This window comes from Herpailurus yagouaroundi, unplaced genomic scaffold (genome assembly GCF_014898765.1).
Source record: "Herpailurus yagouaroundi ecotype Mexico unplaced genomic scaffold, PumYag 545, whole genome shotgun sequence".
In the NCBI taxonomy this organism is placed as follows: Eukaryota; Metazoa; Chordata; class Mammalia; order Carnivora; family Felidae; genus Herpailurus; species Herpailurus yagouaroundi.
The window spans coordinates 326099-344291 of NW_024412762.1; the positions used below are offsets into that span (position 1 = coordinate 326099).

Genomic DNA, 18193 nt, shown 5'->3' on the forward strand with positions numbered 1-18193 from the left:
AAAAAAAAAAAAAAAAAAAGTACAGTTAAGCAGGGGTGCCTGGGTGGTTCAGTCGGTTAAACACATCCAACTCTTGATTTTGGCTCAGGTCACGATCTCGCAGTTCGTGAGTTCGAGCCCTACATCGGGCTCCATGCTGATAGTGCAAAGCCTGCTTGGGATTCTCTCTCTCCCCCACCCCTCTGACCCTCCCCTGCTCGTGCTCTCTCTCTCAAAAATAAATAAACTTACAAAAATAATAAAATAAATAAAAGTACAGTTAAGCAAGAATAAAAATAAACACAAAAGAAAAAACTATAGTGGAGCAAGTGAATGGGTAGGTCACTGACCAAGAGAAAATACTTGCAACACATCTGTCTAAAAACTTTATCTGGAGTATACAAAAAACTCCTACAATTCAATAAATTGTATATAACTATTAAATATATATAATGTATATAATGTATATACATTACATGTATATACATCTGGAGCCTGTTTCAGATTCTGTGTCTCCCTCTCGCTCTCTCTGCCCCTCCCCTGTTTGTGCTCTGTCTCTGTCATAAATAAAAATCAAAAAAAAAAAAAAAAAAAAGATTTGAACAGACACTTCTCAAAAGAAGATACATGAATGGCTAACAAGGACGTGAAAAAGTGTTCAACATCATCATTCACAGGGAAAGGCAATTAAAACCACTATAGGAACCACAAAATAGAAAGGCTAAACTTTAAAAGTCTGACAACATAAAATGTTGCTGAGATTATAGAGCAACTGGAACTCTTACACAATACTGATAAGTATGTAAGATAGCATAACCACTTTGAAAAAAACATCTGGCAGTTTCTCATGAAGTTCAATCTTCTATGGAAGAAAGCACTAGAAGTCCTAGCTAGTGCAATTAGTTAAGAAAAAGAAATAAAATACATTCAAATTGGAAAGGAAAAAGTAAAATTACATATGTTTGCAGATGACATGATCTGTTATGTCTAAAGATTCCACCAAAGGGGTGACTGGTTGGCTCAGTCAGTTAAGCGTCTGATTTCAGCTAAGGTCATAATCTCACAGTTCATGTGATCAAGCCCTGGGTCGGACTCTGTGCTGACAGTTCCGAGCCTGAAGCCTGCTTCAGATTTTGTGTCTCCCTCTCTCTCTGCCCCTCCCCTACTCATACTCTGTCTTTCTCTCTCTCTCAAAAATAAAATAAACATTAAAAAAATTTAAAAAAAAAGATTTCACACACAAAAAGAACTGTTAGAATAAATTCAGCAGAGCAGTAGGACAAAAAAATCAACACACTAAAATCAGTTGTATTTCTATACGCTAACAATGAACAAAAGAGATGAAATTAACTTAAACAAAAGAGATGAAATACCAATATACAAAAACTACAAAACACTGATGAAATTAAAGAGAACACAAATAATGGAAAGACATCCCTTGTTCCTTGTTCATGGAATGGAAAATTTAAGATGCCAATATGACCCAAGCAATCTACAGATTCAATGCATTCTTTATCAAAATGCCAATGATATTTTTTGCCAAAATAGAAAAATCTATCTTAAAATTAATATGGAATCTCAAATTACCCCAAATGGCCAAAACAATCTTGAAGAAGAAAAACAAAGCTGAAGGTCTCACACTTCCTGATTTCCAAACATATTACAAAACTACAATAATCAAAACAGTGTGTTATTGGCATAAACACAGATATATAGGCCAATGATACAGAATAAAGAGCTCCAAAATAAACCCACACATATACAGCCAAATGATTTTTGACAAGGGTCCTGAAACCATTCAATGAGGAGAGGACAATCTTTTCAACAAATATTGCTGAGAAAATATCCATATACAAAAGAATGAAGTTAGACTCTTACCTAACACTATATACAAAAAATAAATCAAAATGGATCAATGTAGAACCTAAAACAATAAAACCCTTAGAAGAAAATACAAGACAAAAGCTTTACAGCATTAGATTTAGAAATGATTTCTTAGATAAGATACAAAAGCACAGACAACAAAAGCAAGAGTAGACAAAACTACATCAAACTTAAAGAAATAACAAAGTAAAAAGGCAACCTTACAGAATGGGAAAAAAAATCTGCAAATCATGTATCTGATAAGGGATTAGTATCCAGCATATATAAAGAACTCTTACAATTCAACAAAGACAAGTAATCCGATTTAAAAATGGTCAAAGGACTTGAATTAGACATTTCTCCAAAGAAAATATACAAATGGCCAACAAGATTATGACAAGATGTTCAACATCACTAATCATTAGGGGAATCCAAATCCGTAACAAGATATTACTCCATACCCTTTAGGGTGGCTACTATCAAAAAATAAATCAATAGAAAAATAACAAGTGCTGGAACATGTGGGTGGCTCAGTCAGTTAAGTGTCCAACTCTTGATTTCAGCTCAGGTCATGATCCCAGGGTCATGGAATCGAGCCCCATGTTGGGCTCCATGCTGAGCATGCAGCCTGCTTAAGATTTTCTCTCTCATTCATTCATTCATTCATTCACTCTCCCCCACCCCCACCCCCCCCATCCTTCTCCCCTGCTTGGACATGCGTGTGCTCTCTCGAAAATTAAACAAAGAAAGAAAAGAAAATAACAAGCGTTGGCAAGAATACAGAAAAATTGGAAGCCTTGTATACTACTGGTAGGGTTGTAAAATGGTGCAATAACCACGGAAAATAGTATGGTTCCACATTAAAAACAGAATTACCATATGATCCACAATCCCACTTCTGGATATGTATCCAAAAGAACTGAAAACAGGATCTCAAAGAGATACTTGTACACCCAGTTCATCGCAGCATTATTTACAGTAGTCAAGAGGCAGAAGCAACCTAAATGACTTACAGATGAATGGATAAAGAAAATGTGGTATAGTCATACAATCCAATAGTATTCAGCCTTAAAAAAGGAAACTGTCATGCCACAACATGGATGAACCTTGAAGACATTATGCCAAGTGAAATAAACCAATCACAAAAAGACAAATACTGCATGATATGAGGTTTCTAAAGTAGTCAAACTCTTAGAAAATACAACACCAGGGGCTGAGGTGAGAAGGAAAAGGGAAGTTGTTGGTTAGTGGGTAAGGAGTTCCAGTTTTGCAAGATGGAAAAGTTCAAGATCTGTTACCCAGTAGGGTGCATTTAGTTAATACTACTGTACTCTACACTTAAAAATGGTTAAGAAGGTACATTTTATGTGTTTTTTTTAACCACAACTTGAAAATTAAAAAAAACAAATGACCTAAACTTTCCTTCCCTGGGCCCAATTAACAATCCTCCGAGGTCAGTTTTATTATCCCCACGTAAGAAATCAAGATGAGGTCTCTTCACATCCCTCCTGGGGCCAATTTCCCATGTGTAAAATGAGGTGACAGTGGGCTGTACCTAACCCTCACAAGCACAGATAAGACATGAAGGGATTTTAAAGTCGCAAGGGAAATATTAACACCAAATAAACTCCTGCAGGAAAGCAGCCTCTAAGTCTGAGGCACTCCAAAAGGAGACTGCCACTAAGCCTCAGGCATTAGAAAGAGATTTGCTCCAGTTCTTCCCTCAGGCTAGCTCAGTGTGGGCAAAGCTCTGACACCTGCTTGAACCCCCACAAGAGCTCACAAAAGCACACAGCTTATCATTAATGGGTCTCATTAAAGAATACTCAAGGGGCGCCTGGGTGGCTTAGCGGGTTAAGCGTCCGACTCAACTTCGGCTAAGGGCATGATCTCATGGCTCGTGAGTTCGAGCCCCACGTCAGGCTCTGTGCTGACAGCTCAGAGCCTGGAGTCTGCCTCAGATTCTGTGTCTCTGTCTCTCTGCCCCTCCCCCACCTGTGCTCCGTGTATTTCTCAAAAATAAACAAACACTTAAAACAAAATTAAAAAAACAAAAGGTTTATTGTTAGGGTTCACTAAGCTATTGCACACCTAGTGCTCAGCAGAGTGCATGATGCTCAGAAATGGGGGTGGGGTAGGAGAAGGGTGGTGGTGGTGATGATGACAACAATACCACTAGCAACAGCTAAGAAAGGAGGCCAAAAGTACAGGACCAGGCCAGCAGGGGATGCTTTCAGCTCCTGACAGGCCAAGCCTGAGGCTGCCTGCAGGACAGTCACAAGGACACAGCTGTGGGCAGGTGAGATGGGGAGTTAGCACTGTGACACCAGTGGCCAAGGCTATGGGAGGAAGACAAGGAAAAGCAGGTAGGCAAAGAGGTTCAAGGTGAAAAGTCAGTAAAGACCAGGCAGAAAGATGAGAAGGAACAGAGGGCAAAAGAGCAGAGGGTAATGAAGTACCCACTGAAGCTGTGCAATGTCAGAGCCGGAGCTCTAGCTTCCCAGGCTTCAAATACTGGCTCCGCCACTTACTAGCTGTGTGACTGTGGGCAAGTCACTTACTCTTCCAAGCTGTCTCTTCATCTGTAAAATAAGGCAGATATGAGTACCGCTTTCTATAAAAAGGGCATCACACCTCACCCTGCAATTATAAAGGAGAAACACACAACAGCAGCTAGATAGAATTTTATAACATTGTTTTATTGTGGGTCCTAACCATTTTTAGGGTTACTTTCTGGCTTTTACAAGTATTGTCATTTTTACATTTACTTATATGAAACCTTTAAAATACCTTGCTCTGATTATTAACTTTTATTAATGCTTCTTAAAAGATAATCTAGCCATATGGTTCAAAATCCATAAAGGGGTGACAGGTTAAGATTATGAACAAGACTCCCAAGCTTCTTAAAATGTCCACGTTTGTTTGACTGCAATCAGAGGGTGGTGTGGTCACTGGAGGAAGCTGCAAACACTAACTCCTGGAATTGGTCAGCCAGGTCCAAAGAGCTGGGACACCATCAGGGTCCACATGAGAAGTTGGTGGAGCCGGAAGCCATGAGTGACAAGATGCCTCCTCCTTCGCAGGTGCATCTATCTCCACTCAGTCCCCCACAGCCATGCAGCTCTTTCTTCTTATTCTGGACTCATGGTGCAAGAGGCAGAGCATCCAGCTCAAGAGAACAATCTTTGATTTCCAGTTTCTGCTTCTTCTACTTAAAAGCCAAGGGATGCCACCAGGCAAGGTGATTATCTTCTCTGGGCCTCAGCATCCCAATCTCTAAAATGGACCTAACACCTGCCTCACTGTCTCCCTCCAAAATAGGGCTGTTGGATAAAGTATGTGCACAACTATGCCCAAACTCCTGGGCCAACCTTGACCCTACCTTCAGGCAGCTCCCCCACATCACCACACACTTCAGAGACTATCAGCACGTGGCAGATGCCATGTGGAGGGTGGTAGGACTGGAAGTAATTAAACAAACCTCGAACATATAAGCCCTCCACTTATCTTCCCAAAAAAGAAACTGAAATTAGAAAGAGTGATTGACAAAATTGTACCGACAAAATTGTCACTGACAAAACTAGGATAACAAGGTCTCAGGACTCTTTCAAATGAAGAATAATTCATTTTTAAGTATTCAATTATCGCAAAATAACTTTTCAAATGAACTTTTGACTATGGGATAATTTTAGGTTTACAGAAAAGTTCCCATGTACCCTCATCCAGTTTCCCTGGTTGTTAACATCTTATACTACACACTACCATGACACATTTGGCATAATTAGGAAACTAACATTGGTACTTTTCTATGAACTGAACTCCACATTATTAGAATTCCACTAGCTGTTCCTTTTCCTATTGCAGGATCCAATCCAAGATACCACACTGCAGTTAGTATTATAAAGTAGTTTCTGATACACTCCATCAGAAGATTTTAAAGTTGGGGTACCTGGATGGTTCAGTTGGTTAAGTACCCAACTTTGGCTCAGGTCATGATCTCACGGTTCATGGGTTTGAGCCCCGCTCAAATCTCCTGCTTGGGATTTCTCTCTCCCTCTCTCTCTCTCTCTCTCTCTCTCTCAAAAATAAACTTAAAAAAAAAAAGATTTTAAGGTTAACAAAATTAAAAAGCTGATTAATAGCATTTACTAATGCTAAAATCTAAGGAATGTAATTGTTTGTTATAAATTTTACTTGGCCTTTCTTTTTACTGATGCTGAATGGTCATTTATTCAACATACATAATACTCTTCAAACCCAAAAAACAAAATTGGAAAAAATATTTTAAGCAAATAGCAATTGACACTAATGAGCTGACTTGCTAAAACTATAAATATCTAGTCATAAAAATGATTTCTAATTTACCCAGGAAAATACAACCTATTAAAAAATGAGATGTTTCTTTACGGATTAGTATGATGAAATAGAAGCTTGTTATAATAATGAGATTATAGTAATTACCTCTCTCAATATTTTTTCTTTAGTAAAGGCAGTTTAAAATCAACTCAGTTTTGGGGCACCCGGGTGGCTCAGTTGGTTGGGCGACCGACTTTGGCTCAGGTCATGATCTCTCACAGTTTGTGAGTTCGAGCCCCACATCAGGCTCTGTGCTGACAGCTCAGAGCCTGGAGCCTGCTTCAGATTCTGTGTCTTCCCCTCTCTCTCCCACTCCCCTGCTCACGTTCTATGTCTGTCTCGCAATAATAAATAAACATTAAAAAATTAAAATAATAATAAATAAAATAAACTCAGTTTTGAACCTAACTGTATAACAAACACACAGAAGAGTGAAAAAAATTAATCCAAGTAGCTTTTGGACCCAGTACATTGAGCATATACTATCAGTCTACAGACAAAACGAGTTGCAAAAAGAAAAAAAAAATCCAAAATCTTACTCAGTTGGGTTGGCTGTGGTAGTGACAATGAGTATAGCACTTCTGAAACTATTCTGTGCACACTGTAGGACTAAGCAAATAAGTAAATCTACGGATGTTGTTGGAAGCCAGAGTTCTCACTGTAGAAATACGAAACAGGGAAAACAGGCAAGATCCTATGATGCTGGGTTTTAACCAAAAGAAACAGTATGGGGGCACCTGGGTGGCTCAGTCAGTTAAGCATCTGACTCTCAATTTGAGCTCAGGTCACGATCTTATAGTTCCTGAGACCAAGTCCCATGTCAGGCTCTGGGCTGACAGCACAGAGCCTGCTTGGGATTCTCTCTCTCTCTCCCCCTCCCCAGATTGCATGCATATGTGTTCTCTCTCTCAAAATAAATAAACATGTTAAAATTTTTTAAAAGAAACAGTATGAATTTACACAAAAAGACACACATACAGACAAGATCCACACACACACACGCACAGAGACAGACAGATGTGCATGCACGTACACCCCAAGTAGACTGAAAGGTCTAGTAGCAACATCATCCGAGGAGCAATAAACTCACCTAGCACCAAAATCTTGCCTTCTAAATACCATCTCCCACTAAAAGGAACCAGTGTTCCATGGAAAAATGCCTGGGGCAGGAAAGATACAAGCTGAGCCTGGTAATAAGGAACATTCAAAATGGATGAGGACACGTCAGAAGGATGCAGAAGCCAGCATACAGGGGTTTCCCCTTCCTGTATTAATTACAATGTAAGTATCAAAATGAATCATGACTGGGGCACGTGGGTGGCTCAGTTAGTTAGGCATCCAACTTTGGCTCAGGCCATGATCTCGTGGTTTATGAGTTCAAGCCCTGCGTTGAGCTCTGTGCTGACAGCTCAGAGCCTGGAGCCTGCTTCTGATTTTCTCTCTCTCTCTCTCTCTGCCCCTCCCCTGTTCAAGCTCTTCTCTCTTAAAAATAAATAAACATTAAAATTTTAAATATGAATCATGCTAACAGACCATGTAACACACTGAACAGAAAGAAGAATCCATGAATCCATACAGACAGTAAAAAATGAAAAGGAAGACAATTCTCTTTGATAGTAGACTACTACTAAAAGAAAAAGTAAGAACAAATCACCATTTAGCAATCATCACAGTGGCAACTGGTTCAGGCCAGAATCATTAATAGATGCTGAAAAACAATGGGCAAGCCTATATCTCTACTTGCCCATCACAAAGGGGGAAAGCCACATTTCCCCAGAGAAATGCAGCCAATGCCACCCTACCACATGACCAAGAGTAATATCACCACTCCTGAGACAAACCAATGGGCTGTGTTTCCAGATGCATGCAATGAGAAGGACTCAATGATCTGGGGGATCACACCTGCCAGTATGCATCAACTGAATCTGATCACAAGGAAATAATATGATAAACCCAAAATGAGAAATATTCTATAAAAGAGTGCCTATAGGGGTGCCTGGGTGGCTCAGTCAGTTAACCGTCTGACTTTGGCTCAGGTCATGAGCTCACGGTTTGTGAGTTCGAGCCCCTCGTCAGGGTCTGTGCTGACACCTCAGAATAGGGAGCCTGCCTCTGATTCGGTCTCTCTCTCTCTCTGCCACTCCCCCGCCAAAATAAACATTATATTTTTTTTAAAAAATAAAAGAGCTCCCTGTACTCTTTCATAAGTCCATAATACAAAAGACAAGGACAGGAAGGTTTTCCAGATTTTAAAAGATTAAACACACATCAAAATTAAATGCAATACATGATACCAGATTGGATCCTGACTTGGAAAAATATGTTGTAATCAGACAACCAGGGACATGGCTAACAGTACTACATCGATGTCAAACTTCCTAGATTTGGTAACTATACTCTGCTTATAAGAGAATGGCTTTGTTCTTAGGAAATATAAATTGAGAGATTTAGTAATGAAGGGTCGTGATGCCTCCAACTTAGTTTCAAGTATGCACACATGTATGCCCACAAATGTGTGGTGAGTCAAATGTTAACAACTGGTGAATCTAGGTGAACTATATAAAGGTGGAGTTCATAGTACTACTCTTGCAACTTTTCTGTAGGTATGGACATCCCCAAAGTAGAAAGTTTTTTTTAAAAAAAAGAAGTATCGGGGCGCCTGGGTGGCTCAGTCGGTTAAGCGGCCGACTTCAGCTCAGGTCATGATCTCGCGGTCCGTGAGTTCGAACCCCGCGTCAGGCTCTGTGCTGACAGCTCAGAGCCTGGAGCCTGCTTCGGATTCTGTGTCTCCCTCTCTCTGACCCTCCCCCGTTCATGCTCTGTCTCTCTCTGTCTCAAAAATAAATAAACGTTAAAAAAAAAATAAAAAAAATTAAAAAAAAAGAAGTATCTCTCTGCCTCCCTCTGAAGGAAGATATTTTGAAATCTTAATTCTTTTTGGGATTAAGCTTCCTCATACCAATAAAAAAAAAATGCTGACCATTGGATCTTTGAGATTTGGTTTCATTTTCACCCTTAAGGCACCTCTCAACTGAATAATTTTGTTCGTATCAATGTTCCCCATTTAGGCCACTCTAACTCTAAATTATCCTTGGTGAAATTATACCACTTAGATAAATAAGCACACGAATTTGAGTTATAGCATAAATACATGTGAAAACCAGGATCCCAACCTGGAGCTGCTGCAGATAGAGTTTTAGACTGAGACAAATACATGAGAGTCTGGGAACAGCCAGTTGGAAGTACTGCCTGTGTACTTTAAGAGTTAGGTCCCCTCAGCCTCTTGGCCATGCCATCTTTAACTGTAAATCTCACTGAACTTCTGGTTGATGAAAAGTTTAGGTAAGAGGACTCTCCCAGGACCAGACTCCACAGGCAAAACAAAATAAAATTGAGGAGGGGCACCTGAGCGGGCTCCGTTTGTTAAGTGTCCAAAACCTGATTTAAGCTCAGGTCATGATCTCAGGGTTTGTGAGTATGAACCTGCATCAGGCTCTGCACTGTCAGCAAGGTGCCTGCCTGGGATTCTCTCTCTCCCTCTCTCTCTTCCCCTCCCCTACTCACTCATGTGCATACACTCTCTCAAAATAAATGAGTAAACTTAAAAAAAAAAAAAAAAAAGACTGAAAAAGTTCTCACAAAGTCCATCTAAAAAAAATGATGTACAACTATGTGTACAAAGATCTCCAGAACACTTGTCCACTGAAAAACTCAGTAAGTTTACATAAAAAGTATAATTCCATTTATGTAAAATATTCCATGTATGAAATTTTTGTAAATATTTTTTTAAAAAATCAACATTTTTCCAAACTGTCCTGGGCTTTCACTGTGGCTCACTTGGTCAGTCTGCGTGTGTGCATCCCACCCTCACTGATGGTGTGGAGAAAGAATCTGAAGGAGTGGCCAACAAACCACTGAGGTTTGCAGCACAGGCCCTGCTTTGACCCTAAACAAACCTCATCCCTTTCAGGTACTTCCAGTTCTCTTGCTCTGCCTTATAAGACCACAGAGCCAGGGATAAATTAACCAACCCAAAGACCCTAGGAAGCAACTAGCAGCATTCAAAAGGCGTCCGCATCAGGACACCTGATTTCAATCTAAGTACTAGGGGTCCTGGAACCTCCCATCTCCCAGCTGACCTTCTGGGACACCCTCTGCAGTGGCCTCTGCCCCTTGTCCAGTGCCCCAGGGAGCCCCAAGCAATCCTCTCCACAGCCATAAATTCCTATGGAAGGTCCCCTCGGGAATAAGGCTTCTTTTTTTTTTTTTTTTTTTTAGAGTAACTTTTTTTTTTAATTTTTTTTTCAACGTTTTTTATTTATTTTTGGGACAGAGAGAGACAGAGCATGAATGGGGGAGGGGCAGAGAGAGAGGGAGACACAGAATCGGAAACAGGCTCCAGGCTCCGAGCCATCAGCCCAGAGCCTGACGCGGGCTCGAACTCACGGACCGCGAGATCGTGACCTGGCTGAAGTCAGACGCTTAACCGACTGTGCCACCCAGGCGCCCCATGGGAATAAGGCTTCTAAGACAGGGAGGAATAGGGTGGACACCTGGAGGCTTTCTCCATCCAGCATACCCACTGGGGCTCCGCTCTCAGCCCTATCCGACATGGACCTGTCAACAAATGAGAGCAGACAGATGACAAGCTGATCAAACTAATGGCTGGCTGCCAGGATCTGGAATTGAGGACAATGACCAGTCCACGCTGGCTGAAGAAAGGCCACACCAGGCAGAGAAGGGCAAGCGTGGCAGTTCTTGCACCTACCATCTCTGAAGCCAGGCCTGTACTGTGCAATGGCCCAGGGAAGGGCAAGCCATGTCCTCATGCAGGGATAAGTCCGGTTCTCAAGCCTCGGTGCCAAGCAAGTCCATTCGAGAGGAAGCCCAGCCCACCCACCCCAAAGGCTTCCTGACCAACCTCCCCCCTCCCCCCACCAACAACCCTAGGCTGGGTGGCTGGTAAATTTCAAAAAGGATCCACATTTGTGAGAAGTCTTCACCTGCTCTCACCTCACAGCCCAGCTCACCCCTGCAGGAAGGAGAAGCTCTCCGCAGTGGGGGCCCAGGCCAGCTGGCCTACAGTTTCCCCCACCCCAAACACACTGGTCCTCCAAAGGCGTTCTTGCAGGCGGCCACAAGGCCCTTATCCTCACCACCCCCACCAGGGGCAGCTGCGAGGCCCGCTGGCTAAGGGAGCTGTTGCTCTTTATGTCAAAATATAAATAGCCATTTGTGCATTTGTTCAATAACTGATTTCTGAGTGCCCACTCTGTGCCAAACTAAGCCCAGGGGACACAACATGAACGTGACAAAGAGTGAAACGTGTCAGTATGAACAATCCTAGCCCTGTCCAAAGCACTGCGGCTGTTTTGGGGGCTCTAGGAAGCCACACACACCCCCTCTCAGACCATGAGAATGGCTAGACTCATTTAGCGCTCACTGTGTGTCAGACAGTGCTCAAAGCCACTTCACTCTGCTGCCTCCCAGGTGGGGGCTGTCTCCTAAGAAACATGCCCTTATGCACACACACCCATGCACCCAGACTTTCAGGGGGTCCCTACACTCTCTAAAGTCCATCCGGAGCTAACATGAACGGCCTTTTTGTCAGGATGTGTTAGAACTGTATACCCATTGATTTTAATTCTCATAGCATCTCTCAGCTATGTTCTATTTTGTCTGCATTACAGATAAGGAAAATGAGGCTCAGCACAGTCACAGAGTGGGCAGCAGAGTGGGTCCTGACTCCCAGCCATGCAATCTAGGGTTCACACTCTTAACCCACTACACTGGACTCTACAAACAGCTTGTGTGAAGCAACACCAGACCTGGGCTTCCTCCCTCCCAGGTCGATGCCCAGAAGCCGCAGGACACTGTGTCCACAGCTCACTGCACAGGCCATTCACCCTCCCCTGGACTTACCCTGTTGAGGAAACATGTCCCACATGATGGAACACACAGCCCAGCTTGGAGCAGCAGGACAAGATGTGATTTCACTAAACACCCCAAGTCAACTGGCAAATCACACCAAAAACAAAATAGCCATACTTTGAATCCATCCATCACGCTGGCAAAGTGTTGGCTCAAAATTGGGCTCTCGGGATTATTGACCCACTCTGCAGACTGGAAGAGGAAAGGGCCACTCACCAACATCTTAGCACCCCAAAAACAAAAAGCACATGTGATGAGGGAACAATCTGGCAGTGTACCAAAGACACTTAATCAGTCCCTTGCTACCTACTAGGTCCTAAATGTTGTCACTGACACATTCCACCTAAGAATCAATGTTTCCCTACACCAAGTACCAAAGGGAGGTAAGAGATCACCTGTGCAAGGAGGGCTAACTAGATCACCTGCCATGAAGGCTAACTAAAGCAGCACAAGCCTTAGTGCTGCCAAACTGCCTAGGGGAGCTAAGGGGTGAGGAAAGTGCAAGTGAGCTAGCCTGAGAAGCAGGACTAGGGAAGGCTGCAGGCAAGAGCAATCTGGGTCAGAGGAACAGGAAAGGTACAGCGTAAGAGCAGCAAGTAGGTGCAGACCCATCTGGCGAAGTGTGCAACAGCAGCACATTCTTCACTCCTAAGACCAGAAGCACCAACTGAAATAATAACCCTGATTCGCTGCCACCTGGGCCAACCGGAGCTTTAACCACAGTGCTTCCTGTGCCCTCAATACTTTCCCGTGGTGACGGTGCCCGGCACACAGCAGGTGGTAGCTGGTGACAGTGCCCAGACACAGCAGGTTGTGGTGAGGGCTTGTTACAGGGCTGTGGGGAGGCATCACCGTTCGTCTCCCGAGGGACATCAAGTACCAGGAGTCTCCTCCTGCTCTCTGCAGTGGCCAAAGTGTTCAGGGAGAAAGGGCCACTTACTTTCAAATGATTCAGAAAATAAATTATGTGCGTACATACGCACATGCACACATGAAGAAGAAGGCAAGTAAGGTAAAATGCTGACAATAGGTAAGCCTGGGTAGAGAGTACACAGGTATTCTTGGCATGAATTTTATTCTTGCAACTGTGAAGAAAACAGCTGTGAAGGGCTGTGAAGGAAACAGCTCACTCAGAAAGCGCCTGGCAAGCCCAGGTGCAGGTTCAACTTCCCAGCTATTTCTATGAGTTTCAGCCACATCTGCTTGCAAAATATCCACACTCTTCCCCTTCACTAACCCATGTGCTGCTCCAGAGGAAAGGTGCTGTGGCCACTAGGTTAGTTCACTGAAGATTTAGCAATTCAGCACAGACAGCAGGCCCCTCTGGGTTCCTAATGACAAAAGGGAAAGAACCCTGAACTTGGAGTGAATTCACCTAGGTTTGAATGCTAGCTATGCTGCTCACCAGCTGTGCAACCTTATGCAAGTCATTTGCCTCTTCAGCCAGCTTTTCCAACAGTACAAGGAAGACAGCTTCCAGTCTTGCTACCTCATCAGGCAGCCTCACTGAACACAAGGTTTTTACAGGGCTGGGGAGCTCAGCTGAGACACAGCTCACATGGGGAAGGCAAATGTTTTCTCAGCCATGTATGGTGGGGTCACCCTGGATAAAGCTGTAGCTAAAACCATGGCATGATTTTCTTTCGTCAACGAGAAAAACAGTTTTAGAATCAGCAATTGCTGCTGCATCCTCTGCACAGATGGAGAAAAGGTCAATGAGATGACACCATGGCCACTGGTACCCCAAAAGCCCCTCCATGCTTGTCGTTCCTCAGAAGAGATCTCCAACCTACCCTTCTCACCACAGCCCCAGCGGATATAACAGACACCACCGTTGGTCATTATGGCTAACCACAAAGGGGATTTGGGGAGAGAACTGGTTCTATACCTCAGATCAGAGTATTCAGATGGAAAAAGGTCTGTGCTCACCTGGAGAACCACTTGGTCTATCAAGGGAAGAGATGTGGCCTGGAGTTCCACAGCTGGGGTTAAGGCCGGGACAGAACAAACACAGCCGGAGTAGACAGAGCCTCAGCCAAGGGCACATGATGGGCCAGACATCTAGGACTGAAATCTCATCTCAGCCACTTACTTTCATGAGCTCTCTGTTTATTTCCCCATCTATAAAATGGGGCTAATAAGTCATCTACCTCACAGGGATCACCTGAGAGGTAATCAATGCACATTTTACTACACATTAAAACAGCACCTGGCATGTAACACATCTTCAATCAACCAAGATCAAATACGCATTTAAAAAACAAAAACAAAAACTTGGCCAAAAGGTCAAATTCAGAGCTCTCTTGTTGCCGCCACTCTGTGAAAGCCTTCACACTCTGGCCTGCACCAGCGAAGAACCAAAAGTGGCTTGGCCTCAGTCCTCAAGGACTCCCTCCCCTGGAAAGTAGGTTCTGCCTGATGCCCTCCTCACACTCAAGTACGGGTCTAAGCTGGGACTCCAACAGAAAGAATGCAGGTGAAGACCAGGGAAGCCCTCCTTCACAAGCATCAGCCAGCAGCACCCTGCCTGGAAGGACACAGAGCACACACAACCCCGCAAAAGAGAACCTCTAACCGAGAGTGTGACTGGCCCTAGCCAACCAGCCAAAATCAGGAAACCAGCAAACCCCCCAGGCAACTCAAAACACCATTAGGAACCACTGCAAAGTTCTAATCTGGAAAGTCATGAATACAGTGGGATAATCTGCACCTTCAACCAGAGCCACCTCCTTACCCCAGCTCAGACCTAAGTGTGAGGTCTCCTATAAAGCCCTCCCCTGCTTCAAAGGTACAAAAGACTGGCCACCTGGACTGCCTGCCTGTTAGCCCCCACACTCAAGCCTGATTTATACCTAGTTTCTGCTTCCGTACCTAAAGGGCACTCCTAGAGAAAAGGATTTACTCAATTCATTTGAGCATCCCTAGTGGTAGGCAGACAGAATTTACACTTTCTGAATTGTTGCTGGCCAGTTGGCAGGATACCCGGACAGACAGCAAAGGAAAGGGAGTTGGGGACGTTGGTCACCTCTATCATCCAGAGAGGTGGTGCTGGACCTGGAACCAGAGGCACCCCAAGGAAGACAGGCATGATGTGTGGCTTCGCCCCTGAGTCCAGTGACCTGATAAGCAGAACTAGGACCCAAGAGCCAAAAGAGAATGTCTCACTTCTCTACAGATATAAACATGTTTTCTAAAGAACTTAATCACAAGGAGCCACAAATGCTTTGGTTCTGGACCTCAAGGGCCCATTCAGTACTCTCTCCACAACTAGCCCTTTTTCTGGCTACCATTCCTACTGAGGCCATCCCACCAGTCACCCTGCTGCTGAGGGAACCATCAGAAGCAGCGAGCAACCAGTTCTACTCAGGGAGCCCAGAGAAGCATCACTGGAAAGACTCCAGGTTGAGCAGGGGCCCAGGGCCTTGGCCACCAAGTAAACACTGGGGAGGAGACAGCAGTCTATGTAGGATGACAAAGGCAGAGAGGTGTGTCATGTCTGGTATGAGCGCCTTGGCTGAGGCATTAAGGAGGGTGGCACTCCACTGTGCTCCCCAGCCTGTTTTTACAGAGACCTGACAGAGCTCACAGACAATAGCCCTGGACACTTTGGCCTTCATGGGCTCCTTCTGCCATAAAAGATTACTAAGAGTCATACTTTTCAACTGCAATAGTATAAAGCTAAATAAACTTTAATGTGCGTAACATTTTCTTTGACCTAAACGGTCAGGGTTTTTTTTCCTTGCTGATTTTAAAAGAAGACCACTAAAAGCACTCTGTGGGCCCCCAGCACCAACCCTCCTGTACTTGATGAATAAATCTGCCCTGCAATTGGGGATTTGATTTTTTTGTTGCATTCAACGGAGGAGGGGGTACACAAGAAACAGAGATAAAAATTATCCTGGACCTTCTGGCTGCCATGATTCTGATTCCCCACCACAAGCTTACTTATAAAAACACAAGCTCCAAAGGGAGTTCCAAAAGCATTTAATCATCACATACAAGGTACACTCCTAAGTGCCTGGCAATGTCCAAGCTCCGACGGCGGAGACCCGGCCGCGCGCGGCACGAGTCTCTGCCCCAGGAAGCTAGGTTGCTTTCTGAGTGCGACGCTTGGCGGACTCCTAGTACCTCCTCGGATCGATCTCTCAGCTGAGTTCTCAGCTACAACACCTCACTGAGTGACAATAAGCGACACGGCTACCGCTCTCCAGCCAAGGAGTTTCCAGGGCCGAGGCGCTGGCACAAAAGCACTGCTGAGGAATAACATGGGAAAAAAAAACCATGTGTCTCCACAAGCTGCTCTCTCGACCCCAGCACTCCAGCCTGACCCCAGCCGCTGGGCAAGGAGGGCGCGCCCCAGGGGCGCAGCTCCTCCGCCAGAGAACTCCCAGGCCCCAGAAGTTAGGTCGGGCCCCGCACACCACTCTCGCTTCGGTCAATCTCAAAGCACGCAGCGCCCCACGGACACGGATCCAAAGGTAACATCCCCTCGAGAACAAAGTTCCATGATGTGAGAAGCGCTCGGAGCCCAGGTAAAACTCTCGGCACGGTCCCGGGCGGGGGGCACGGCGGCCCGCGGGCAGGCCTCAGATGCGCCCTACCGGGGCCCCGCCCGGTGGAGGGAGATCCCGGGAGACCCCGGCCCCGCACACCGCCCGCCCTGCCCTGCCCCGCCCCCACACATCGCCCCCACCGCGCCGCGCCCACCGCGCCGCGCACCTGGCCGCAGCGGCTCGGTGACGGTGAGCACGAGCAGGAAGAGCAGCAAGAAGGCACCGCTGTCTGCCTTGGGCACCATTTATCCTCCGTTCATCGTCCCCGGGGCGGCCGCGTGACCCCGCGGGGAGGCCGGACCGGGCCGGGCCGAGGGTCAGGGGACCGAGCCGGGCTGAGGGTTAGGGAACCGGGCCGGGCTGAGGGTTAGGGGCCGGGCGCGGAAAGGCAGCGGGAGAAGGCTCCGGCTAAGCCACGGCTACACTGGGCCGCGGGCTGGCGCGCACTCTCGGCCTCAGTCTCGGGTTCCGACTCCGGCTCCGCGCAAGATGGCGGCCGTCCTGCTCAGCTCCGCACCGCCCCCCGCCCGCGACGCCGGCTCCCGCCAATGAGTGCCGAGGCAGGGGGCGGGGCCTGCACGCTCCCAATGCGTGCGGACCCTTGGCAGTGTAGGGGGCGGAGCCTGGGCGGTTGTACCCGAAAGGGGCGAGGCCTAAGGCTGGGAAGGTGGTGGGGGCGGGAACCGAGAGGCGGGCTCGACGGGTGGGCGGAACTATAAGGAGTGAAGTGTACCATTGGTTATGCAGAGAGGTGGGGCTCGGGGGTGGAGCCTGGGTGGTAGGGCCCGCCAAGGGCCAGGTTACGAGCTCTGGACGCGCGGGGCAAGGGCGTGGGGGAGGGGTAACGGGGCCAAGCTGACGGACACAGAGAGGGTCGGGGTGCAGTGGGGCTGATGAGGTGGGGCGCGGAGGGGCAGGGAGTGGCCCTGGAGGGCTGAGCGTGAAGGAAGAGGGGAGCGACAAGGAGCCAAAGTGGTCCCGGGTGAAGAAGGGGTCTTCACACCTTGCATACCTGCAGGCCCAGGTCCTGTCAGCAGCCCAAGAGTGCTCCCTACAGTGGTCTTTAAAAAGAACCGCTGCGAAAAAGGGATAAGGAAAACTGGAGGAACCCGGACATGCTTTGAGGAAGTAGGGAGATGGGGGAATGGAGGAGCCACCCTGTAAGGAACCAGCACACACTACTGAAAATGTTTCAGATGAAGAAATAGCCTAAAGGAGTGTTCTACAAGGAGCGCTGACAAGGAAGCCCAGATCTTAGACTGTGGAGCAAAGCTGGCCTCTGGAGGAAGAACTCTGCCTGCACAATGTGGGAGGAGGGGGAAGGAATGCTGGGCACAGCTGCTGCCACAGCAGGCCACGTCTGCATAGAGGAAAGGCTCAGGAGACGATTCCAGTGTTGACCTCACACCTGTCAGGGAACAGAGTGACTGTGGAAGAGGGCACAGCAAATGGGAGTGTCCTCAGTAGGAGAGGAGCAGGCTGTCCAATGGAAGGACCACCAGCCATGCACA

At 46.0% G+C, this 18193-nt stretch overlaps 1 protein-coding gene across 7 annotated transcripts in view; it reads right to left on the bottom strand.

Annotated features, from left to right (window-relative positions):
* Positions 1–17192, bottom strand: part of DGCR2 (DiGeorge syndrome critical region gene 2) — a 100620-nt gene extending 83428 nt beyond the window's left edge. For 4 of the 7 annotated variants that reach the window (XM_040465080.1, XM_040465079.1, XM_040465077.1 and 1 more), the window contains exon 1: positions 16849–17191. In XM_040465080.1, the coding sequence (XP_040321014.1) occupies positions 16849–16927 (79 nt within the window). In that variant the 5' untranslated portion in view covers positions 16928–17191. Of the gene's footprint in view, positions 1–16848 lie in introns of all 7 variants that reach the window. The other 3 variants (XM_040465078.1, XM_040465075.1, XM_040465074.1) reach the window with 1 other exon arrangement.
* Between the last annotated feature and the right edge of the window lie 1001 nt (positions 17193–18193).